The 25340-nt window shown below is 41.4% G+C and overlaps 2 protein-coding genes across 4 annotated transcripts in view; one reads left to right on the top strand and one right to left on the bottom strand.

Annotated features, from left to right (window-relative positions):
* Window positions 1–2589: 2589 nt before the first annotated feature.
* On the bottom strand, window positions 2590–15721 carry ggps1 (geranylgeranyl diphosphate synthase 1). Of its 3 annotated transcripts, XM_053332857.1 has the most exons (4): window positions 15446–15721; window positions 13026–13118; window positions 11572–11642; window positions 2590–4428 (listed from the first exon to the last, which is right to left on the bottom strand). In XM_053332857.1, the coding sequence occupies exons 2-4, from the start codon at window positions 13096–13098 to the stop codon at window positions 3619–3621; spliced, it is 954 nt and encodes a 317-aa protein (XP_053188832.1). In that variant the 5' UTR covers window positions 13099–13118; window positions 15446–15721; the 3' UTR covers window positions 2590–3618. The 3 variants fall into 3 exon arrangements, with proteins under 3 accessions (XP_053188832.1, XP_053188834.1, XP_053188833.1); XM_053332859.1 differs by lacking the exons at window positions 11572–11642; window positions 13026–13118; window positions 15446–15721 and adding an exon at window positions 5622–5710; XM_053332858.1 differs by lacking the exons at window positions 11572–11642; window positions 13026–13118; window positions 15446–15721 and adding an exon at window positions 5592–5702.
* A 510-nt stretch (window positions 15722–16231) lies between these two features.
* arid4b (AT-rich interaction domain 4B) overlaps window positions 16232–25340 on the top strand; it is a 37528-nt gene continuing 28419 nt past the window's right edge. Inside the window, exons 1-2 of the mRNA XM_053332726.1 lie at window positions 16232–16371; window positions 18597–18645. Coding sequence (XP_053188701.1) covers window positions 18640–18645 — 6 coding nt within the window. The 5' untranslated portion in view covers window positions 16232–16371; window positions 18597–18639. The remainder of the gene's footprint in view (window positions 16372–18596; window positions 18646–25340) is intronic.

The following is a 25340-nucleotide window of genomic DNA, read 5'->3' as shown; positions in this document are numbered from 1 at the left end:
CTGGAATAGTTAAAAGACCCTGGCTGGCAGACCTGAGGGGCCTGTTTGGACAGTAGGGTTATATAACCCGCTGCCAGATCATTCAGAGCTTTGTAAGTCATTAGGAGTACTTTAAACTAGGTCCTAAAACTCACTGGAAGCCAGAAGCCAAGATAGATGATGTGTTTTGGTGAGTCTAGGGGTAACATTTGAAACATTTGAAGCTGGCCATTGGCACAATTGTTTAGGCGAGGCATCACATCATCAAGGTGGGAGGAGAGTATGTATAAATAATGTATGTGTGTTACTGAAAGACAGTACTGATCTAATTTTTGAAATGTTTTTTAGTTGATAATAACAGAGCTGGACTTTGTGTTTAGGTGTTGCTTTAGGTTCAGGCCAGAGTCCAGGATAGCTCCTATGATGAACATGGACGTTATTGTGTATTTTGAATGAACCTGCTGATGTAAATACTATCTCCGGCACCATATCTTCCTAAAAAATAAAATAAAATAAAGTCCCCAACACATACACTATTTACTCCTGAGCAGCTCCTTGACTAGCATTAGCTAAAAACTAGGAACTATTTATCCTTTTTTGTGAATGAAAATATACATTTGTGGACTTTGGAGCACTCATGTCACATGACAACTCTCAGAAGGGTTGTGTGATAATTGAGTTAATCACATGAGTTTTTATATACTGTACATTTGAAATAATTAATGTAATGTGGCTTGGTTTTCAGGTACTTCTGTATTATTAAATGCTAATTGGGATACAATGGAGCTTTCATAAAACAGTTTCCCAGATGTAATTATGACTTAGATGTTGACATGAACTCTGAAGACATGAAGTTGTTATTACAGTAACCCCACTGTAACCTGAACGCAGCATTATCCTTTTAAGTAATTAAGTCAAATGGTTGAATCAATACCTTGATATCGATCTTGTGACAATATTGTAAGGATGACTATTAGTGATTTCACAATTAGATTTTTTATAAATAATCACCAGTAATGTGGATATAATGACTAAATGGGTAAAGGACAATAATAGAGGAGCTACAACAGTCTGGTAAATTCATAAATGACATACCATAAGACAGAGTGTAATGCAACTTTTAAAACAAGGAAAAATCACTCACACCATATCACAATATCCTAAATCTAAGACAATATCTAGTCTCATATCACGATATCAGTAGAATATCGATACATTGCAGACTTTCATCGATACCATCATAGATTATAGTTCAAACTGTAGTTCAGCAGGTTGGTGGTGTGCTTCAGAGCCTCTTGTAGAGGAATGAAATGTTCTGCCAGTTGCTTCAGTGGAGCCGTTTAACAACCCACAGTGAAGGACTGCTGTTGTTCTGGCATCCCTAATGTGTAAATGTGCAAAACCTCACATTTGTCGGTCAAACATAGTGAAAAAAAAAAACTGGCTTGTAAAGTGAATGTTAAGACAAAAAAAAAAAACCTGAAGATAGTAAAAGTGATTTAAAGTAACATCAAAGCTTCATGTCAGCAGAAACCTAAAAAAGACAAACTCAGTGGCATCCATTCCCTTTCACAGCAATGAGAACACAAGAATATTGATGAAATATCCACTGGCATGCTACCAACCAACACAAATGTGTAAAGCGCAGCCCGGTAAATAATCCAAAGCTTGCAGAGGATGAGGCAGACAGTGTGCGAGCCATGTCACTCTTCACACAAAAGCTATTCTGTTGTGCTCTCAAACAGACCTCATACACTGTGGGTGGAGAAAATCAATCTAGTAAACCTAGAGAGAGAGGGAGAGAATGAAATGAGAACCGTGAGAGGCTTTGATTATTGTGATGGACTTAAATCAGCTCTGCAAAAGCCACTTCATATGTCTCTGATGTTTATCAAATCACAAATGCATTTGCATCACATTTTTGCTGCACGTGTGGGAACCGCTCCCTTAGATTTTTTTTTTTTTTTTTAAACTGACATTTTGATGAATAGATGTATTTTCACAGAAGCCACAATTCTATCCGAAAGACACATAATTAATTGAATCGCAGCTGTCAAGAGCAAGAGCTTCAGTGAGTCAACAGAGCTGTTTGGGACAGATAGCCTCTGTTTCTTTTTCAGCAGCTGAAGGAAAAACTCACTAAAGTATAAAAGAGAAGAGGCAGATAATACCGGATTTAGATGACTAGTGTTTCTGTATTGCAGACAAAACTCGCAGTGAAAATCAACCACATCCATAGCAACCAGCCAGTGTGAGTATTCAGTCAAGGTTCCTCAAAACAAAGCACATCGCAGGCAGTTCTGTAATAACTTGCATCATTGATGCTCGCAGCGTTTTCAATTCAGCATGCAGCTGCGAAACGGCAGGTAGCTCTGGAAAATAAACACATGGATGTGGTGCAGTGGGAGGATTATGGTGATGTGAAGTACAGCCAATGATGGGTCACTGTCTTCTAATGATGGTGATGTGTGTTAAGTATGTGCGCAGGGTGTGTTTAATAGTAGTACGATCCTTTAATAAGACATCAGGGTGAGTGTTGGTGTAAGAAAAAGCCTGAGCACACTGTGAAAGGGAGAAACACACACATGCAACTTGTTTTATTCACTTCTTGATTTTCAACTACACCCATGCGCTCAGTAGATGGTGCTGGTCGTCTCTGGGGAAGGGCTCGCTGTTGTTTCCTCTTAAATTACATTCAACACATTAAGTTCAAAAGCACCAAAAATCCAAATGAACCTCGGAGCTGCTGCAAAGATGAGAAAAGTTTTAGAAGTCAGACAAGCCCACAGGTTATCTTTTGAAGGTTGTTGTTTTTTTTTAATTTAATAGACACAAGTAATTCCTTTACTGCAGCACAGTGTATACTCACAAACATAATTGGATCATCCTAATAAAACAGTACAGATGTGAAAGACCGTTTAGTCTGAATCAGATGCAGAGTCTTCATAAACAGCTTGAGCACTACTTTGCATATAATGCCAGCAATGTTACATAACAAGAAGACAATTCAGTCACAGAGGTCTTCAGGATTGGCACTCTGGCGGCTTAATGATTAAGGATTCTCAAATCGTACATCATGCACTCCAAACATCCACATCTTATTTGAAACAGAGGCTTCAGTGAAAAACACCCAGCATTCACTTGGCCCTAGATAAACCATTTTCATTTGGTGGCAAAACATTAAAAAAAATACATTTATATGCAGCACGGTGCACATCAAAAGGAAGGCTTTTAAGTTTTGTCCCCATCTTTATTATTTTTCATTTTCAGAAAAAGCGCATCTGAAATCAAGTTATTTTCTATCTTAATTCATTTCTTCCACTGACTTCACAGCTTCACTTGGATGCAAAACGCTGATGTGCAACATTTAAAAAGGAAGCCTTTGTAGCACACAAAAAGATAAAGGCAACATTTGGGGCTGCTGAATGCCAAGCTGTCAAAGCCGTCCACCACAATTCAAGTGCGCTAGTTTATTGATTCATTACGACTCATGAATTAGTTTGTGAAATGTGTCGTACGCCTGCTGCTGGGCTTCACAGGAATGTGTTTGTCTGCATTGGTGTATCAGCGCAGCCTCTGTGTTGATGGAGTGTGCGGGCTGAGTGTGTGAATCATGTAGCGGTGAAAGGGAGGGTGAGGTCAGTGGTTTTGGCTGGAGTGCGGCTCAGTACTGGATTCTGCTGCGGCTGTGGCTTCGGCTTCGTGATGCATTTTGCTGAGGTGTTTGATCAGGCTCTCCAGCTGAGGGTTCCCCCCGAACTCCTTGATGAGTCGGTACGCCTCAACCTCTAGATCCCGCAGAGTCTGACGGGTGTAGGCGAACGAGCCCACCTTCTCCAGGTAGTCCACGCAGTATCGTTTGATGTCCACGTTCTCCGTGCGCTGCCTTAAGATGTTCTGCACCTGGGTGCTCTCTGGACGAGACCAGATGGCGTGAATGATGGGGAAAGAGAACTTGCCCTCTGTCAGGTCCTCGCAGAAGCTCTTGTTCTCGCTGTACTCGCGAGAGCTCAGGTTGGCGTAGTCGTCGCGGATCTGGAAGAAGAGGCCGAGCGTGTCCAGGAGGGGTTTCAACTCCTGCTTCCAATCGGAGAAGAGCTGCATGAGACCCACAGCCAGGCCGAAGAGCCCCCCGGTTTTTTGCAGCACCATGTTGCGGTACTCCTGCTCTGTGGGACAGGTGTAGGTGTCCCTCCAGTGGATGTCTAGGCCCTGGCCGCGGTGCAGCTCCAACAGCTGCCGGGTGAACACGGGGACGGCCTCGGGGTGCTCAAGCGTCAATACCTTTTCCAGACCCAAGAAGTAGACGTAGTTGGCGGAGTTGATGACGGAGGGGATGCCGTAGATGCTGTGGGCCACGGGGAAGCCTCGCCGCAGCTTGGAGCTGTCCTCGATGTCGTCTATGAGCAAGCTGGCGTTGTGCAGCATCTCGGTCACTCCGATGATCACCTGAACACAAAAGAAACCTCAGCATCACTCTGCACAATTATACAGAAATTACCATAACACAGTCTGAAAAAAAAAAATTGCTGTTATAATTCCTCAGATGTCATACTAATTAATGTTTTTTATGATCTGCTTAAGAGGAGAAAACTTCCTTTTCCTACTAATGAACTAGTAAAAACCTCCCAGTAGCTCTGTGTGAATTATGCACTGCAACACGAATACAGCAGAGGGTGCCATGTCTACACCGTCGTCTCCTCTGCTCCACTCGAGTGAGTCTTCATCAGCAGACAGTCTAGTTGTTGCTGACACTCCAGACTGGAGCTGTTTACAATTCAGATTTTCGACAAGGCCGCTGTCAATTTCATCTCGTCGGTGCTGAAACTCAGATGTCACACTGACAGCGCACCAGGAGAAATGGCTTCACGAGTTTAGAGGAAATGAAATAATTAGAGGTGACACCGCAAGGGCTGAGCTCATTCTCACCTCCTCGTAAGAGAGGGAATGAGGAAGGCTGGGTACTTGGCTGAAATGATGAATGTACTGGAGTATGAGCTGCAGTAATGAGCTAAGAGAGCTAGGACTTTTTCACCATCACAAAACAGGACATACTTTGTCCTACTATGTAAAATAATTTGTCATCGGGGGAGGGGGGGCTTTGACCTGAAAACCAAAGAGTGGCTTTGTTATGGGTCCATGTTGGACATAAAACAGGCGGTGTTTCCATCAGGTGTCCTAAGCTGGCCGTGCAGCCCCCGCTGGAGTGCTCTGCTGATTTAAAAGACAAGTGGTGTGGCCTGGTAATGAAAGCTGTTTGTATGAGGCCAGGAAGCACAAAGAGAGGCTCAGTGGGTCAGGCAGATGGCCAAGGCTGGGCCAGTCGAGCAGTTTATCCGCCAAACACAACCTTTCCCTCGGCAGGGTCCCGACACTCGCTCACCCTGCAACCTCAGTGAGCCACTTACAAGAGAGGGGGGGCGGGGGGGGGTAAAGCTACAATGAATGCACACATGAATGAGAAAGCGGAATAATGTATCCAAACACTCTGGGAGTCAAAGACTCATTGTGGTGAATTAAAAAAAGGAAACAAGCGTGCAATCAAGACAAGATTTTTAAATTCACATCAATAAACGCCTCAGATAACAACCGCAGCTATCACAAGCACCCACCAATTTTCAAGTTTTGGACTTTTGTTTTACTTCTCGGAGAAATCCAATTAGTCAGACTGTCGATGTATAATGCTGCTGTTTAAGTGCCGTGTGCCTTCGCTGCTCTGTGAGACTTCCATTGATTATCACCAGAGGTTACTGACTGAGAGACTCGCTGTGTTTGTCAAAGCTACAATCAGTGATCCATTAAGAATGCCGAGTGGGCTTCACAACAAACGAGTCGGCAAAAACAAATAGACAAAGTCAGTTATGTGCAGGCATAAACATGCTTCACTAGAGGGACCAACCTGAGTCAGGCTGCTCAAGTCTGGCCAATCCAGGGTTTAGCTTTTTAGCCGTCCCACATAATCACACACCACGCCTACTGGATTGTGTCATTCAAAAATGCTTTTGCATTCATCAAGAACAGCTTACTGTAAATATTATATATGCGTGGTAGACGACCAACTAATTTGTCAGTATAATCACTGCAGTTTAAATACACTGAAACAAAGATCACCTCTGCTAACAAATACAAACTAACAGGCTTTTATGCAATTACATTAACATTCATGAGGGGAAAAAAGGCTGTACTTCCACAGCAAAGACCATGTATTTAATGAGCTTGACTATTGTTTAAACTCATCTACTAACTTAATTGATCAAGAGATGAGCTCTGTGTGAGTAACCACCGCAGCTAAATGACTCCCTTAAAAAAAAAACAAAGGCCTGCATTATAAATGTATTTGCTCTGGGATTTACTGCAATACAGTCTGCTCGTGTCACCACTTCCTGTTTGCTCCATGTGATGATAAACCTGTAAAACCTTACAAGCTGCACTTGGCTTGTTTAAAAGGGATCATTTTGTTATTAAACTGTCCAGCAGTCATTGTTACAAATTCTGTTTGATATGCTAACCTGCCATCAATTTCCTAGTTATTTTCTCATGGCGGCTGCTACGTTTTATAGAATCACTCTTCATTATTCACATTAAAACCTTCAAGACGCTCTGAGCCCGAGGCGGCAGACAGTCTCTTAAATGACACATTTTCAAAGGAAAAAGACAGAAGACACTAAAGAAGAGGCAACCTTTCTGCGCTGTCACAGAGAACAGGAGGAAGCCAGTCAGCTAAAAGGTCGTAAAAGGCAACTGATGTGTGTGTGTTGGGGGGTGGGGGGGGGGGGGGATTTCCCAAACCTCCACAATCTGTGCTGTACTACACAGCAGAGAGGCGCATAAAAAATGCATCGGCGAATGAATGAGACTGTGCACCACTGTCACTGCTGAAGGCATCGTTGTTTCCATGGCGGCGACTTCAGTGTGGCAGCAGTGTGCTAATGATGACGAGAGGAGGGCGCTCAGTCTGCATGATGGGTTCAGCAGGAGTTTACAGAGCTGCTACACATGAGACGGAGGAGGGGTGAGGGGGTTGGGGTGGGGTAGATGGAGATATGGAGGGCGGGGGGGGGGCAGGGCTTTCATATGAGGTAGATTTAAACCTCAATCAGACGCTGTGCCATAACACAGATATTCAGTCTGAAGTAGAATTGTCTCGCAGGAGGACAAAAGTAGATTTGGTTGTAATCTGCATATGAATGGAGGCCACAAGAACCACCGACACATGTACAATCAAAATCTCATCTGTCCAATTAGCCTCGAGAGGCGCATGTGCTCCTGAACCGAACATGCCAGCACTTTGAAATGTAGCCTTTGAAATAATCAAAAGTGCCAATGTAACTGTTGAGTCGATTGTTTTATTAATTTTGCAAAGCTGATGCATCAGTTTTAGGACTCCTAACCCGCTGTAATAGTAGCCGAGTGAAAGCTGTGATTAAATATATCTGCTGGTGCTGTAGTAGGAGAAGGGCTGCCATGACGGGATCGATCTATAATGTTTGAGAACTCCTCAGGAGAGACTGACAAGTGTATTACTCTATCACACCTTCTTTTTTTTTTTTTAATTGAGGCCTGAAACATGGCATCACAGCAGGGGGGAGGACTTTTACTGTGCGCTGGTAAGATGAAAATGACCACATGAGGATGCACACAGCACCAGGATTCCTCCATTTGGGGAGGGTTTATTAAACATTCAGGACAAAGGGAGACCTGTTGAACAGCAGACCTAATGAGATCTGACAGGCTCAGCACTTAGCATTCTGCACTGTGTAAGGCATTTAGATCCAGAAAACACAGACTCGTCTCCATAACTTCATCACTGCACACAGAACGAGCATTCAGGCACTACAATGCTAATGCTATCAGTAGGATGCTTAAGGTCAACCGCCTGATCTCCCTGAGGGGACAGCGGCGAGGGTCCTGCTCAATAAAAATCTATAGATCTTAAATGGCCAATTTGAAATTAATCTGACTGATGTGAGGCAGAAATGTCAATCTGAACTGCTATCTGTACGCTTCAATCTGTCTGCTGCAGTCTAATCAGGCAGCATTTAAGAAAATGTTACAGCACTGTTATGGATGAGTGGAGGCATATTTCCCTGAGAAGCTGCCTGTGATTTGAATTATGCTAATCGTGCGCTCACAGAGGTGATCAGGACACAAAAAAAGCTGCAAATGCCGTCGTCTCTCACTGGATATTAATTTGTGTACAGTATGTCTCAAATACACAAACAAACTGAGTGCTGCCAAATGTTTCCTTCTCACCTCCATGAGAAGCAGCAACATGAGTATACTGTAATAAAACCAAGAGAAACTGTTTAAAAAGCATAAACTAGAACTGATTTCAGGCTTTTCGTTCGTATTTCTGCCACTGCAGTACAAAAACATTGTCTTAAACACATTTTATCATTCAATATTAGCATATAATAAACTAAATATCCTGATGCCTCACTTATAAAACGATACATACATGGAGCACAGCAGCACTGTTAAAAACAAAACAAAGTTTGAGTGCCTGACAGCTGCAGCAGCTGTTTTAATGCAGTCACTTTAACCAATATGACCACTCTAGTTATTTAACAAAGTGGCTTTAAAAGCATATGGCAACAAATCTCATGTGCACAGCCAAACCAACAATGAACTCATCTGACTTACAAGTATGTGTGTGCATGAATCCAAAGCCTGATATATCTCGTTCCTCTGTTTTTTGTCCAAAAACATTTAAAAACACGTCACAGCGCTGCAAACGCCTCCAAACTGTAATAACAGCGATAAGATTTTCAGTCTCCAGGGAGTAGTGCCATGTAAGGCGAGGCTACTGTGCATGTGTGGGAATGCTTCTCCAGCTTGTTGGGCTGCATATTACAACCTCTTGACTTTGAACTATGTTGTGCATTGTAAAGAACTTTAGTAGTTCACTATTTATATATGTACATGATCGATGAGATCACACACTCAACCGTAGCATACAAGTTTGTTTGTTTTTTTTTCTTCTTCACAGTTGATCTTAATCAGTGTTGGTTGAGGTTGCTGGAGAAGGGCGTCTCTAGTGTGTTCTGTGGCTGTAGTGCTCCTGGCAGTTTGGCATGTTCACTGAAGCAATTTTACACAACAAACGGTTTGAAAATTGATTATAATAGTACTTAATACAAAGTAGAGTCAGAGGAAAACCAAAGTTTAGGAATGTGGTGATGAACCAGTGTCTGCTCAATAGTTGAATAATAAATCACCATTTAAATGGTTCAAATTTGGGTTGGTTTGAACAATTGATAAGCACAGTATGACATGCCTGATCTGAATGTGCATGATAAAGTAGACATATGATTCACAGTTTGATGTGAAATTAAATGAAATGTATCAGAGGGATAATTGTAAAATCTGGCTTCTCTTCACGACCTCACCATCTGCATCACCTGAGTCAGAATTTCCCCATCATGTTTGTTTTTATAAATGCCAACTTTTTTGTGAGCATCTTTTTGAGCCCTATTTTGTGTGTACACAACAGTTATAATGAGAGCAGTGGTAACTAGCTGCTTAATACTAGGTGAAACCCCTAGATTAAATACAACAGCTTGGCACTGATAATATTTCCTATTTACAATCTGTTTGTTTTCTCTTCTGTTCTCCATCTACACTTGAAGACAAACCAAATCTGTTCCAAATCACACTGCTTCAAAGTTTTGGAATTAAATACATTTTTCAGCTGTGGGATTGAAAACAGCTCACTGGTAATAAATTAAGTGAAACCTTTTGGTGTGTAATCATTTCAAAAAACATCTCAGCTCAGACGGAAGTGTTGCTTTCACTCCCTCAAGAAGCACCACAGCACACTTTCTGAACACAAACTCAATTTGATAGAGGCCATGCCTTATAAAAGCTACCTCCTGTGCACAGGAGGGATGCGTGCCAGAATCTATTAGAATTGATTTTGATCCCTTTCAGATGACGCGCCGGAATATTACGAGAAGGGAATTCGGGCAGATGACAGAAAAATGTGACTTAGCGAGGGAGAACACTCGAGAACAAAAGTGGAACTCGCTCAGCCAGTTGTCTGACTAGTAGTATTAGTGATGGGGGGATGGGAGGGAGTGAGGGGGAGGGATGGGAGGGAGGGTCACGTGAGCAGCGAGAAACTCCAAAACAGGAAATAGAAACTCATATGAATGAATGAAAGAAAATGAGATCAGTAAACAACTATGATTTAAAAGATGAAGTGGAACAAAAGACTCGTTGTAGAGCATGACATTTCAAAAAACACACACTTAACAAGTCCATTTTTTGTCTACACAAATAGATTTTGCACCCATTAGATACGGATACTTTAAACTCTGCAGTTTGTTGTGGGCTTTTTTTTTTCCCCCAGTCAGACTGTGAATAGACTGAAGTAACCTGACACGTGGTGTAACGTTTAAAAGCAGAAGTGGGAGTGTTTGAAAGGTCCCGTGTGAAATCAAAATGTTATTCATCTGTAAGGTACAAGTCAGTTTCAGCATGTCGCTCTCCCTTCTCTATTCTTCTTCTTATTCATGAAAACTTGAAAGCCTGATGAATCTTTTATGTGTTTGCTGCATTGCATTTCAATTTGTTTGCCTTGTAGCACACTGCTAGCTGACATCGTGAGTACACACCTCAAATCGTTGAAATCAAACTCTAGTTGAACTGTAACAGCTGCTGCATCAGAAAGTGCCTTTTTTTCAAATTGAGTAGTAGAGAGGGAACAGGTCAAGTGTTATCAATGCAGGAAGGACTTGATGCTTCATGATTTAAGAGGCTAAATATATTAATGGCTTTTAGTTTTTTGTGTAAGTTTTGGGCAATACAACTTCACTTATAATCTTATAATTATATCGTTTGCAGCAGCATCAAGTGACTATTTCCAGTTAAAAGAAGCTGTAATAAAATCACTATACTGTACGCTGCCTGCCTGCCCAGCAATAAATTCCAGGGACACTTCACAAGTAGCAAAATTATGAAGAGAATCAAACATCTGGCGAGCTTAAGATCATGATATTTTTCTTAGCAGCTGGTGAACACCAAACCAAAATGACAAGAGTAAATATTGAACCTGCATGCGTCAGATCGACATTCAAGTAAACTGTTTGCTAACATGTTTTGAACATCTTTTGGTCCCTCATAGTTTTTAATCATTTAAAGCAGCTTTAACGTTTACTTTTCCTACTCAAGACAAACTCTACATCAGTGAGTGCAAGTATCGTCTTATATGAATAAACAAAATGCATCCAACACCAACAATTCCTCAAATCAGCAGCTTGTGAGCTTGTGAGGAAAGTATGTATTTTTATAAGCTGCTGATCAAACATATTAAAAAAAAAAAAAGTGCTGTTTTTGAAAGCGTTGCTTCACTTCATCCTCCGCTGCATTAACAGTCCCCCTGCTATAAATCATGAATGCTCTACGCTCAAACTTTTTTTTTTTTTTTTTTACATTCGGTCGGGCGCAGCTCAGCTGACTGAACACTTTGTTTGCATTAGAAAATAAATTGCCTATCCTGAATGCGCTCCGTGTCGTTTCACCTTCCTGGACCCATCTGCAACAATAAACATCGGGTGCCTCTGAACGGGCGTCAAATGGCTGATGTCTCACCTGCAGTTTGTCCTCTGGAACGTTGAGCCAGTGGTTAAATGCTTGGGCCAGTTTCGTCCTCACCTGCTTTCCTGAGGATAGAGCGAAAAAAACAACTGGTGGGTGGTAGCAACATAATCCTGAGAAACAAACGCTGGAGGGAAAAAAAAAAGGTAATTTCTTTTTTTCAGTCAGTAATCAGTATAACTTTAAGAATAAATGCTCTGGAACAAAACAGCTTTATAACACAATCGAATACCACCTAGTCAGATTTTCAATATTTAATCCCACCTATTACACCCTGGATGTGAAGTCTAAATGAAGGTGAACATTTAAACCATTCGCATTATTCCTCCAAATAATTCCTCTGTCTTTGTACTGCGGAGCTCATTTAGAGAGTTTAATCTGCAGGTCAAACGCTGTGTTTAGGAAACAGTGGAAGTGGGATGTGACCTGGCTGGTGCAACTGAGATGTAAAACAAATAAGAAGTCGTGGTTCTAAGTAGAGCACGGGAAGTATTCTGTCATTCAAAGACCAAGTAGAAGGCGTGTTTATCTCTGGCCTCATTTGACCCTTGTTGAGAAGCAGTTTCCAGCTCACACCCATCATCTAAAACCATGGCAAGAGTGAGAGCAGTTTCATGCAAATCTATAAGGCGTGGTTTTCCAAAACTGAGACAATAACACACGATGAATCTGTTCAAGCAATACCTTTAAACTAATCAAATCTCATGAGTGTAAATAACAGTGAGGGTGTGAGAGAAATGTCACAAATGTCACTTTTCTCCGCTGACAAAAAGTGACAGATCGTATTGAAGACAGAAATAAACAGCCGCGCTCAGTCAAAAGAGATTGGACTCAACAACATTGGGATGTCAAACATAAACAGAACTATGCACACAGCTTCCTCAAGACTCTAATTTCTCAGTCTGCTCCAGTTTATTACCACTTGGAGCCATTAACGTGTGAGATACGGCTTCATCTTTAACATAGTGAGAGCATATGCTGCTGCCAAAACACAGATTTGAAATTTAAGCACCACATTAGTCAGCTGTAATGTGTTTCAAATGCACCATGTAGTTTAGTTACAAGCTGAAGTGAATAAGTTGAAATGGATGAATTCAGCTCTCATCAGTTTAAAGCCTATTGCAGTAACATACAAACAGGCATTCATGAAATTCAGCAGTATCCGATAACACAGAGCTAGATAAACAAACTGTGAGACGTCCTCTCATCTCATGCAGCGTGCAGTTTAGCGTGTGCGTACGAGATGGTGGCATTTATCATTTTAGGCATTTTGCTGATGCTACGATACCCGTGTGACTAACGAGAAGCGAGCAGGTCAGAGCTCCACGTAACTCTAGCACTCATCAGCGGGCACAGCAGTGGCCTTTGATGACCTTTCAACTGCGTGTCTATCTGTCTCCACCTCTTCCCTCATCCCCCGCCGCCCCCCGACAGTCAAAGAGACTCACCTGGCAGTTGCAACAAGTACTTGTACGGCTCCAGCAGGATTCGCTCCGAAGCTGCCGCCGAATCCCCGTCCATCTTGTCGGCTTCACACAAATCTATTGGGAGGACAGAGATCACATAAAAACATGAATAAATGTAAAAATATACGCTGCGTGTTATCAGCTTCATAAATCCACATGAATTTAAACTACAAAAAGGTCAAATGAGAATAATTAGGGTGGACAATTTGTTGATTCACATTTTAACATGCTTTTGGGAATATTTTACAAAGGGTTTTCTCTATACATGCATATTGCAGCTCACTGGTGTGTAGATATATGAAAGCAAATAGTTATTTTCTTTGACAGTGTCAACATAATAGAAAGCAGTTATTTTTCTGTCAGATTCGGAAATGAATTCTGAATTTAATAAAGTTTCTTATAACAAAATGACTATATGTGTGGCTATATTTACTCTATTTAACACTTAGACTAGATTGTAGAAAATGTGACAAGTTTGTACAGCTACACATCTAAGAAACCAGCAATAAAGAACAGCAGTACTAAAGAGGAAATACAGCTTGCAATTTACATTTTCAACAAGTGTTGCTTTTATAAAAATGACTTTCTAAAAATGTCAGACATCAAGGCACTAATAACCCTGCACCCTGAGATAATAGTAATCAAGTGAATGTACAAGATTACTGGTCAATTTCTGAAATGGTATAACAGCTGCTTCAAGAGCCAGCCATCCCTCTAACCTGCTGTTGATTGTGGCTCACGAGGCTGAGTGCAAGTCCACAATCACAAAACACCACAGTAAACCACAGCAGTGAAGAAGAGGTGTATAATTCTGATTCATGTTGGGTTATTTGTCTTTTCTATTTCTCAGCACCAAACTTAAAAGCAGGCTCTTAACTGACAGATGGGGGGGAACCAGTGTAGTGTAGACAGAAATGTAGTAGAAGAAACTGCAAAGAGGAGTGTGTTGACGTGACAGGAACAATGACAGACTCGGAGGCTAGCTTGGTGTGAGTGACATCAGATCTGTAACTGCAAAGCTGCTACACACATTGCAGCTCAATTCACAAGAACTGTGTGGGTATCATCTGTGGGTGATACTTTTATACACTTAGAGTGCTTTATGGTTAAAATTAGCCTATAATTGAGACACAGGAAATGCAATGAGGAAAAGCCTCAGCGTGTATTCGTTCTGAGCGAAAAGTTATTACCTACGCTTATGCAGCTTGGCCATGATATGCAAAACTAATTTATCAATTACATGGAGATAAAGTGCAATTTGCTGACAGGCAATGAGAAATGTAAAATGAATGCAATGTTTGGAGAGCTGTTAGATTTTAAAATGGCTCATCGGTAAAAAATTTAAAGGGTATTTGACAAATATGATAAAAATACTTTCATGATGTAATCCACTGGGTGTCAGCTGCATGTGCAGAGCCATGAAATCCCCTTGTGCACAGAGACACGCTGATCACATGACTGCACAAGTTTAACAATCACATCACTGATGAATCACAGACGCTGGTGGCCACTGAAGGTTGAGCTGTCTGTGTCATCTAACTGCTGATTATTAGTATAAAAATGTGCATGATCACTCTGAGAAAACCTTCTAAAATTCTAACTCTAAAATGTATTTTTATAACAAATCCAGATAATTTACATCATCTCACACCACAAATATCTTTCTGCTTATTCGATATGATAAATCCCATCTCTGTGGCTTTTGTGACATTCTGACCGAATCACCATTTTTGAGGGCAGTAGTGGTGATGTTGTATTGGATTGTACTCTTGATAACATGAAGAGAAAATAATATTAGACACACCTCTCACTATAATGCAATTCATTCATCAGTAAATACAGGTTAAAAAACCTCAGGAGTTTAACCAACACCTCTCTGACTGTCAACAAACTCAATACTACAGCATTTATTGCCTATTCATATACAGAGTACAGTATAATATGATTATATACTGTTACTGTATAACACTGTATATGTACTGTTAGATAAGTAATACACACTAAGCTTTATTTGATGGGAAGTAGAGAACAAATATATAATGAATACACACTTTTTTTTAGAGTGATCAAAATCTAGGTCACTTTCATTTTCACTATAAAAAATACCCGATTTCTCAACTATTTATAAAATGTTATGGTATCAGGGGTTTAATCAAAATACCACCACAGTATTCAAAAAGAGAAGGACAGGCTTATGAAATGAGAAGTCAAAAGTTTTTGCTGCAAGACTTCCAGTCATGGGGACAATAGGTATAAACTCAAGCGACAATATCCATAAATTTTAAATAAAAAAGTGACCCAAATTGCCCCTGCACAATTAGGCTTTAAACTTAAATGAACTGCTGCTGTGATATGTAGTGAGGTTTCTTCAGGGTTCTTGCACTTTTCTTAACTCCACCCACCTTGGCTTCCTTCTGTCAGTCTGCTGACTGGCCGGGTCCCCGTATTCCGGTTAGCCAGACTGCTAGTTAGCTAGCGCCGACACACCAACGTTGATCATTTCTGTCTTTTTGTTTTACAAATAAAAAAACATCCCAGTTCAAACGCTGGTCGACTAGGGCACACGATACGACCGCCACACCCACACTTTTATATCATTTTAGGTCCTTGTGTCACTGGCTAATAAACCGGTTGCTATGCGAGGGTAGTGCTGTTGTTGCGGCACACTGAACAGACACTTTTTTGAACAGGCTAGCTAGTTGTGATGAGCCAGCTATAATATGCCTCGCCTTCGTTACAGAGCAAGCGCAGAGTAGGTGGGGAATGTAACATGGGTGCCTCTCCTGGTGTGTGTGTTTAATATATATCTCTACATGGCCCGGAAGGAGCTTCCGAGTTATAAGGGGACTCAGACAAACGCACCGTTTTGTTGCCGGGACAGTCTGTAACACATATCGAACATACACATGGTGGCTCAAACCTGGGGGTTGTAGTTTTTTCAGTATTTTTTTTCCTCTCTTCTGTATTGTGATAACCGCCCAGTAGGATTACTTCGCTAACATCACCATGGATATTTTTCTACCCTTTCTAGCCAATCATGCGCAGATAAGGCGTTTCCTCTCTCGCTATCAGCCAATAGGCGGGTGTTATGAGGACAGGGGCGGGGTTAACGTGCCTGTCAATCACTCTCAGAAGGCAGGGGGGAGGATCACAGAGAGAGCTGGAGGAGCTTCTCAACAAGGCAGAAACGACTTTTACCCATCCGCATCCAACATCAACTGGGGGACGACGTTTTAAAAACCTGTCAGATTCCTCACATAAATGTTCCTATGGATTACTAATACGCTTTCGTCGAAAAACAGAAGTGTTTCTCAACTTGACAGCATAGGTAAGCCTGCTTTTCCTCAGCAAAGCCATTGCTATTTTGAACATTTTTTTACTAGCTTGCTTCCCTGCTGCTACCAAGCCAACCTTGACTGTTAGCTAACTTGTTAACTAATGCTGGGATGTGTTTAGGGGAGGATTTTTTTAGGGAATGAATGAATTTAGGCGACCAGACAGCTAAAAACTTAGGTCATCTCGATAACAAAGTTATGCCGTAGCCAGCCAAATTAGGCTGATGAGCACAGTGGAAAGGTTATGCTACTCCGGGGTTGAATAGTTTGAAACGCCGGAGTGTTGTGTTGTTGAGCGGAGGAATCCTCGGTGAGGTTGTCGTCGAGCAGCGGCTGTCATGGTGCTCCCTGATAGCCGTCAAAGTGATATTACACGAAAGACATTGGCGACCCTGTGTACGCTTGACATCGCTGCGGGATGTGTTTTTGACAACCAGCGACTAAAATGGTGTAGTTTAACAGGTAAAATGCGTCGTCAGGCTTTTCTTTTGTGCCACCACGGCTGGGTTTCTCCAGTGGAGGCTGAAGCAGATGGACTACCTTATATCAAGAAACTCACCCGTTTGATCAGTTGTGGCTTACTATGTTCCCCAGATGCGAGGTGGGACTATTTTCCCCTTCTGCCAAGAGATGACTTATTTTAGTCTCAATGTTTTATGTGCGTGACCAGTATTTTTGCACATTTCCGTGACTGGCAACACAGGAATTGTTTACGGGAGAGGTTTAAAGGTCTCAGGCTTTATTAGGACGGGGGGGAAAGACGACTGAGGCTCGGGCTATGTGTGCATTATTGTTAGTGCTTGGTCAGTCACTCACTCATTTGCATCGGGCTGGTCTGGCAAATTGTCTGGGGCGGATGACATTGTATCCTCCGCGATCATTTACCGCGACCCGTAGATCCATAAATGAGGGCTGCGACCTTGGCGTCTGCTATAACAATAACATGTTGTAGTTATTAACGCGATGCTGCTGGGTTTCCATCGGACTTGACCTTGTTGCGAACCGTTTCGTCGACTTGTTTCTTTGTCAGTAGCAACCTCACTCATCGTTACTCCGTGAGCAGTCAGCGCAAAACGCCAGACCAGTCGATAAAGGAGAACATTTTGTGAAGAAAGAAACAAAGTGACTTTTCTCACATTAAGCTGCGCGACTAATGCACACGTTGTTCAACTCAACGCTTTTATTATCACACATTCATACGACATTTGTATAAAGGTTTGGTGGCTGTGTTTGTGTGCCCGTAAGCAGCGTTGTTATCGCTCTATTTTTGCTGCCGAGTGGACTCTCCGCAGAGAGCAGCGAGCACTCGAGACAAGGGAGAAAACGAAAATGAACGCGTTCGGAGCAGTTTCCCCCCCCTCCACAGTATAAAACAAGAGATTCATCTCCGGGAGAGCAATGGCACTGACAAGGGGCAGGTGAATTGCGACCACCGCTCCCGCAATTTCTAGCGTTTGTGAACTGAAGTATTCTCGCTTTTTAGCCGACTGTCAAGCTACAGAAATGGCGTCATCCTCTGCTGTAGTGTTGGTATATAGTCAGTGCAGTGCAGACAGCAGGCGCACCACGCTGCCCTATTCAAAGCACCGAGCACCGTGCGGGGTTTACAGCGCCTGTCACTTTATCCTAAACTACGACATTATCGGTGCATTTGTGCACACCAAGAGGAGGAGGAGGAGGAGGAGGTAGTCTCTTTGCCCAGCAACTAGTTACTTTTGTGTGTGCTCGCCCTTTATAGCCACAAGCCAAGTCTGACTGCTGACTGACTACAGTACACTGGGCATTACATAAACGGCTTTAAGGGCTCTACGAATGAGTGATCAGCCTGCCACGGTTTACTTTGCAACACAGATATTTTTTGGGAGGGGGGAGATCAGGCTCCAGAGCTCAAGCACAACGCCATTAGTCTGTTGCATTAGTTAGGATTATTTAAGCAAAAAGGATCTTTAAACTTTTTTTAAATCAATCGCAGCTTCAGTTTAGGATTAAACAAGTCATTCCTCAAAGGAGATGTCCTGTGCCAACGATGTGTATTTTATGCTCAGCAGCTTTAAGCAGAGTAAAGTGAGCGTCTAGCTACTGCCCAGGTTTTTCTTCATGACATCCAGCAGTGTGTTAGAAAAAGTGATGTCATCATAACATAACCATGTCTTGTAGTGGCAGACTGAAGTTGCCTACTACCTGTAATGCCTAACAGATTCTCAAACCTCTGTTTCAGCCTCAGATTCGGTACACTGGTCACCTAGAGGACTTATCGAGAGATGAAGGTATGTCCATTCTTTTTTTTTTCTTACATGTTTCATTCTATGGTGCTGCTGGAAACTCAATTGGATCACTATTACTTGTGCATTTCCAGGCTTGGCTCATTTAACCACTAGATAAACATGCAGTACCCAGATCAGTCGAACTCAAAATGTTAAACGCATGGTCGATATTTCATATGCAAGACTTCATCCTTTTTGTTCTCATGAATAGGGCAAGAGTGAACTTTCACCAAATGTCAATTTTGGTCTTGTTCAAACAGAGCGAGGCAAGTGTCTTGGACATGGGCCAAAGTAATACATTTATTTGATAAGCATGATATTGAGTTTCCAGTGGCTCAGGCTGTATTTTGCAAACACAATGGGGGAACTGTAAATTTGCTGTTATGCTTTGTTATGCAGTGTTATTGAATTATATGCTGACACGGGGTCTTTTGTGTAGTGATGTATGTGGCTTTTGTTTTAAAAACAGGTCTCACAAAAAAAGGGTGTCTAGAAATGAGCTAATCAATGTCCACGCTAAAGGTGCCATGCATAATAATACATGAATAGCAAAAGGAAAGAGTTTGAAATTTGAATAATATTGAGAAGCTGTGCCATTGTTTTCTGCAGCCCTGCTCAGTTTGGAAAAGTCACAGCTGTCACTATTTGTGAATTCGGCTGTGATGGGAGCTATTTAATCTTGGCTTGTTTTGTAGTTTCAATGGATGACAGTTTTAACTGTTGTTACGCCCGCCGGCTGTTGAGTCTCAACCGGTCATTTGTTGCCATGTGAGCCATATGTAGTTATAACCTGTGGAGTTGATTGGTAGTGACATACAGTAACATTAAGTCACATTTTGATTTGGCAAATATAATGTAAGCACCTTTTGTGATATGAGTCACTTTGCCCATAATGGTGTTTATTGTGGTTAATCAAACTTTACCAGAGCCCACTAGTAAGCATGTTAAGTCTACCAAAGTTTCTCATTAAAGCAAGACCAAAGGAATCATGGGATGTTCAATGTTAATTCAGTTCAGGTCAAAAGTAGCAAATAATGTGGTCCTCTTTTTTTCTCTGTTTCAAAACCTTTTTTTCTTCGTTGGCTTGAATTGGTATTTGTTCCCTCAGTAAAGCCACTTGCCACTTTGTGTCACAGGAAGGCCGTGGTATTCAGAAATGCATGTTAATGAGCAGCGTATCCAGACACACAATGTGTGAAGCACATGGGGATAGTAGAAAGCACACAATTCACACCTTTAGGCTAACTTTGCTGCTGTGATGATGTGAATGAAGTATAATATGTGAAAATGTATTAAACTGTTGCCCACTAGTTTTTATGATCAATATGAAGTTATTCTCTCCAGTTGGACAGCAGTAGACATATTTATTACATTGTCTGCTTTGGGGTGGTGGGATGAGTCGCTGCAGTGTACTGTTGATGTTATTTCCATCTGATTCACGGAGAACTTTTTTTTTTTCTTAACAAACAAAGCCAAGTTAGTTTCTAGCATCCTCGCCACTGTCTCCAGATTCTGGTTCGGCACATTTAAAAAAAAAAAAAGTAGATATTTTTCCAGACAGTTGGGGTCGACATCTGTTCATCTTTTGGGTGAATTGACTTTTAAATGACTCTTGTTGCTGTTTTACTCTTAAAGCTTTTTTTGCACTTATAGCAATGTAACAAATGTAGTTGTCGTTAACTCGAATGACGTTATTGTTACTTCACGTGTGTCTTTTCTGCTGCTGTGTGGAGCAAACCCCCAAAAACAGCGTCAATTTGACATAGTGGCCCATCCGTGTAATTACAATGTCACGTGACCCATGATCTTACGTTGTGAAAGAGATGTCTGTAAATCGGCGTCACAACTAGCTGAAATGACTTTGATGAATTTGATACATTTGGTTCCATCACATTTCAAAAGTCTCTAAAAGCTGCACGATTGAATCATTTTATCCCCATTCAAGTTAGCCGAAGGGCCAAACAGGAAGTTAGCTGTCTTGGCCTATAAAAGTCTGCGTCAACTCACTGACTCATGTTTCGTAACTTTGCCACTCTCAAATGCAAACAGTGATTGATTTCTGAATGACATGTATATTGGGTTTTATTTTTGGCATTAAACAAAAGATTTTTTGGCCTGTCGGGTGTTCTCGTTGGCTTGGCAGTCTGCCAGGCCTGAACAATTATAGGGGAAACACAGTTAGAAGATTATTATGCTTAAACTTGCTTATTCACATTACCGCTGACATGCAGGACTGATGTTTTCACATTGACATTTCTGGTTTAATGCTGTAGCATTTGTTGTTTTCATAGAGCTCTGAGGCGTCTGGCTGTGTTGACGCTTCAGGAGCACTCACTTTATTCAACTGTACGCTGCTCTCCATAGGAACATCTGCTATATTCCCCAACTGTAAATTGCTTTGTAACTAGGACAATTTTTCATTATGCTCACTTAGCATTTCATGTCACTTTGGCTTATGGTGTACAACCTTCCCTCATCAGCTGCACACAGCGCTTATATGCTGTGTGCTGTGCAGAGAGCACTCTAAATATTAGAGACTCTAAAGGAAGACAAATGTGTTGGATAATTGTTTGAATACTTTAGGCTAATCCATCTAATAACTTAATCTGCAAATATCTTGTAAAATTGTTTGAACTAGAAAGAAAAAAGTACTCGCCCCAGCAGAAGTAATATGCTGGATGCACTCAATTTTGTCCACGACCTGACAAGATTAAATAAAAATGTCTCAAGCATAAATTCCAGTAGTCTGAGCACATGCTAAATATTTTTACTATTCAGGATTTAATGTGCAGGACATCAATTCATCTGTCATCTATGTTTGTGTAATAATATTATTTAAAAAAAAACATTAAAACAACCATAATTTTAACTTTCGCACCATTTGTATAACTATGCAGTGTCATAGTTAAGTTAACTTTACTGTAGTTATCAGTAGTTAGTTACAACAGGGTGTTTAAGCAGTAATTGTTGAGCTTTTGATGGTGAGTAGAAAAAACACTGTGCTGTAGAATGTATAAATGTATTCATTCAAGTTATTCCTGCAGATGAGTAGCAGCTGCCAGAGTTGGTTAGCATAATATAGTGCAGTGCTAACATGGTGCATACTTTTGCATTTGTGAGTAGTTTGACTGAGCTGAAGGTGTCCCTGCCTGGAAACCATATGTGTGTGTGTGTGTGGGGGGGGGGGGGTTAAAACAGCATTTTGCAACACTGCCAAGTCAATAATGAGTAAATATGGTGTAATCGTGTGAAAATAAGGTAACCTGTAGCACTGCTAAATCATCCACTCTGTTAACTGAGGAAAGTGTCGCAGGCTCATTGCCTCTCAGGTGAATTGTAGGTAGGAGTTTTTGGAGTTGAAATCAAAGTGCTTAGATCCATACTGAGGGTATAGAGTCTGCTACAACTCAGCCAAAAGGCATATAGTATGCAAAAAAGAGTATTTGCATCCTGCACTTGTCCACACCTTTGAGTTCGTATGCTCTTAGGTGCAGAAAGGTCATTTGTGCATCTGTGATTCATAAAAAAACTTGAATAAAAGTTAAAGTTATGGTCCTGATTTCAAATACAGCCTTGTATTACATTTTTGACATTTCAACACTTGGTTTGAATTGTTCAGGACACTGCATGTCAGGCAGATTTAGTTGGACTGCCCTTAATTTTTGAGGAATAAGTGCGTAAACCAAAGGTATTACAATTGTTATTTTTTTTTGCTAGTTTAAAGCTGCCATGGCATTGCCAAGGCAACTCCTGCCGAAGCACCAGCCACTGGAATTGTGGTGACTCTGGTTTGGACAAAGAGGTGATTCACAGCAGGATTATTGTACGTGTGAGCTGGGCTGGGAGGGAGCTTAATTCTTTCCTGCATGCCTCTTGCATGTTCCTTTGTTCAGCCTACAAGCCTATTCATTATAACACAATATAATGGGTCAAAACCTATTGTTTACTGTATAATATTTCAGTAATGCTATTTAGTATCTGAATAGTCCGTTTTTAAGAGGTAAAGTTTTATGTGCCTGTACAGATATTGTGATAATAATTTATACACTGATATCTGGAGTAGTTTGTGTAATTTGACTGGTACGTTAAAGTGTTGTGTCATCCTGTCTGCGCCACCCTGACCTGGACCAGCAGCTAAGTAAAAACCAGTCTGTGTCTTCTTGACATCATCTTGAAACATACCTCCAGCATCTAACATTCCAGCTTCAGGAGGAAGCTTTTTTTTTTTTTTTTTTTTTACTGTCAGATTAAAGTATGCAAAATATGAAAATGCATTGTATACTGAAACTGATCTGATGTGGAAAAAACATTTGAATTGAACTTCTGTAGTGTCATTTAATCTCAAAGTGTACTCACAATCATTAAGAGCAACTTCAGAAGAAGCATTGAGGCGAGGCACTCATACAGAGTACAGTGTTTTTTGGTGTTGGAGGGATGATGCAGCAAGCTCTGCCTGTAGTTGTGTGTTGGCTGTTAATCTTATCAGGTTCTACGTCATCTCTGAGTAATGCTGCTTATTAGTTATTTGTCTGTAATAACATGACTGCAGCTGTCGACGATCGCTGTGACGTTTTTAAAAGGCTTGTTGCAGAAAAGACTTTGATTCAGCTCAGCCAAATTGTCCCACGCTCCTCATGGAAGAGGGCGTTCAGGGGTCCGATGTGGGGTATCTGAAATAATGCATAAAATATCGACTGATGATATGAGTTTATAGGTGAGAGTTCAGCACGGTGAATCTGCTGGAAACATGTCAGACATAGAAATAAGTGCGACTAAGCTTTTGTGCATTAGCAGTGTGTGTGTCTGCATGCTAACAGGTGACAGCACCCAGGGGCCAACAGACCTGCAGTCTATGGTTGTGAGTGATCAGAGGTTTCTCAAGCCCCTCCCTGATCACTGAAACCATGTCAGACTCTACAATCTACAGTTTGTCACCACTGTGCCATCAGTTTCCTCTGAAGCTCTAACCTTTTGTCAGGTGCCAGAAGGCCTCTTTTTTTTTTTCTTTTTTTTTTTTACTGAGTTGTAGAATGAAAATGCTAAAGTCATTCCGGCTGTCCAAGAAATGCACTATAAGCAGCAGCTTATTTTCAACTAGCACTCTGTGGAGCCGACTGTTAAATTTTTCATGACCTGAGCGTCTTTATTGAGCAGAAACTGATCTCATTCTGCTGTTGCCGGTGTCACTTCAGTATATTTTGTTTGGGGAATCTGGACTGATTTCAAAGCTCTGACTTTTATTTTGTTTCCTGACTAAAAAGGCTTAAACACCGAGTAGGCGTTGGATCACCAGTAATAATGAGATGCTGGTTCTTTGTTTAAAGTGTGTATGTGATTTAATGACACCAGCCAGGATGTGTTTATGGTGCACTTTCTCCTCTGACATTAATAGTAATAAGACCAACAATAGAAAAAAACATCAAACAGAGATATAATATAGAATTAAAAACAATGAAGAAAAGATTTTAGGTGGTCCCTGTCTGAGTTAAGCTTGTATTTTATGTCTGATTTATAATATTTGAGTAGAACATCCTTGTGTAAGTATATTAATTGATTCCTCTCAGATGTGACATATTTAAACAAAATCGAGTTATAGTGTAAGAGCAGTTTAGGCCTGGTTCTGTACAAGCCAGCCGCAGGTGTGTTTTGTCACCCCATGCCAAGTCACATTTGTATGTGTTTAATCAAGCACGTGTGCCCAGAGAATATTTTCCACATCAGTGGCGCTAGGTGAATAGCCAAAGAGCCCGTCTCGATTGTACTTCCGCTTTTACCGTGACTTTGACTTTGCATGCTGGAGCTGAAGAGGCGCTCGAGGCTCTTGTTAAATACAGCTCTTCTCCTCTTTTCATGACAGTATCTTAGGTGAGAGCGGCTCTCATTAGAGTTTTGGCTTACTTTGAGTCAGTGAGAGGATGTTACACCTCCCAAAGGCGCAGGAATTCCGCCTCTCTGAGCTTAGTCATCTCGATTGGTTGAACTTCTGAGCAGAGGGGAAACATTGTCTTTTATTCAGCACTGGCAGAAGCAATGAAAATATTAAAAAGAGGAGAAAAAAAGTCTGTGTTTTTCTCCAGACAGCTGTAGGCTAAATGGCAATTTAATCCAAGGAATGGTATTTTCTTTCATAGTGCTGAATGTGGGGAGGCGGGGGCATTATCAGTGGAAACAACAAACCGTCCTCTATTTGTTTTGGCATGTGAGCGTGACAAATGTAACTCTGGCCCTCAGTAATGTGTTGTCACCGTCGCTCTGTTAAGATGGGAAGGTTTGGCTGCCAAAGTCAAGATAACCCAAGCTGCCCTCTCTGACTCAGTGGGGACTGGCTATTGGGGCCGAACCCAGCAGTTCCAAAAAGGTCCCATTGAACCAAAAGCCCATTAGTCTGACGGCCGGTTATCCTGAAAACAAATGTCCGTTGCTCCAAAAAGTGCCGGAGTTAGCAAGAGTTTTGTAAATGCTATCTTTGCATTTGCATGTCAAAACACACAAAGATAGTAAGGGCTAAAAACTCCAGGGAGAGCGTGTATTTCCAGAGCTTTTGTTTTCAGAATAACTGGGCTGTCATACTAATGGGCTTTAGGTCCAACAGGAAGTTTTTCAAACTATCTGGGGTTTTGGAATAATGGTCCGTCAGACCAGTCGACTCAGATGCATGACTTCCTTTTTAAGAAGAGGAAAAGGCTGAGAGAAGGGGA

The sequence above is a fragment of the Scomber japonicus genome, chromosome 14 (genome assembly GCF_027409825.1).
Source record: "Scomber japonicus isolate fScoJap1 chromosome 14, fScoJap1.pri, whole genome shotgun sequence".
Lineage (NCBI taxonomy): Eukaryota > Metazoa > Chordata > Actinopteri > Scombriformes > Scombridae > Scomber > Scomber japonicus.
The sequence above is the reverse complement of the archived record's forward strand: the minus strand, read 5'-3'. Positions and strand labels throughout refer to the sequence as shown.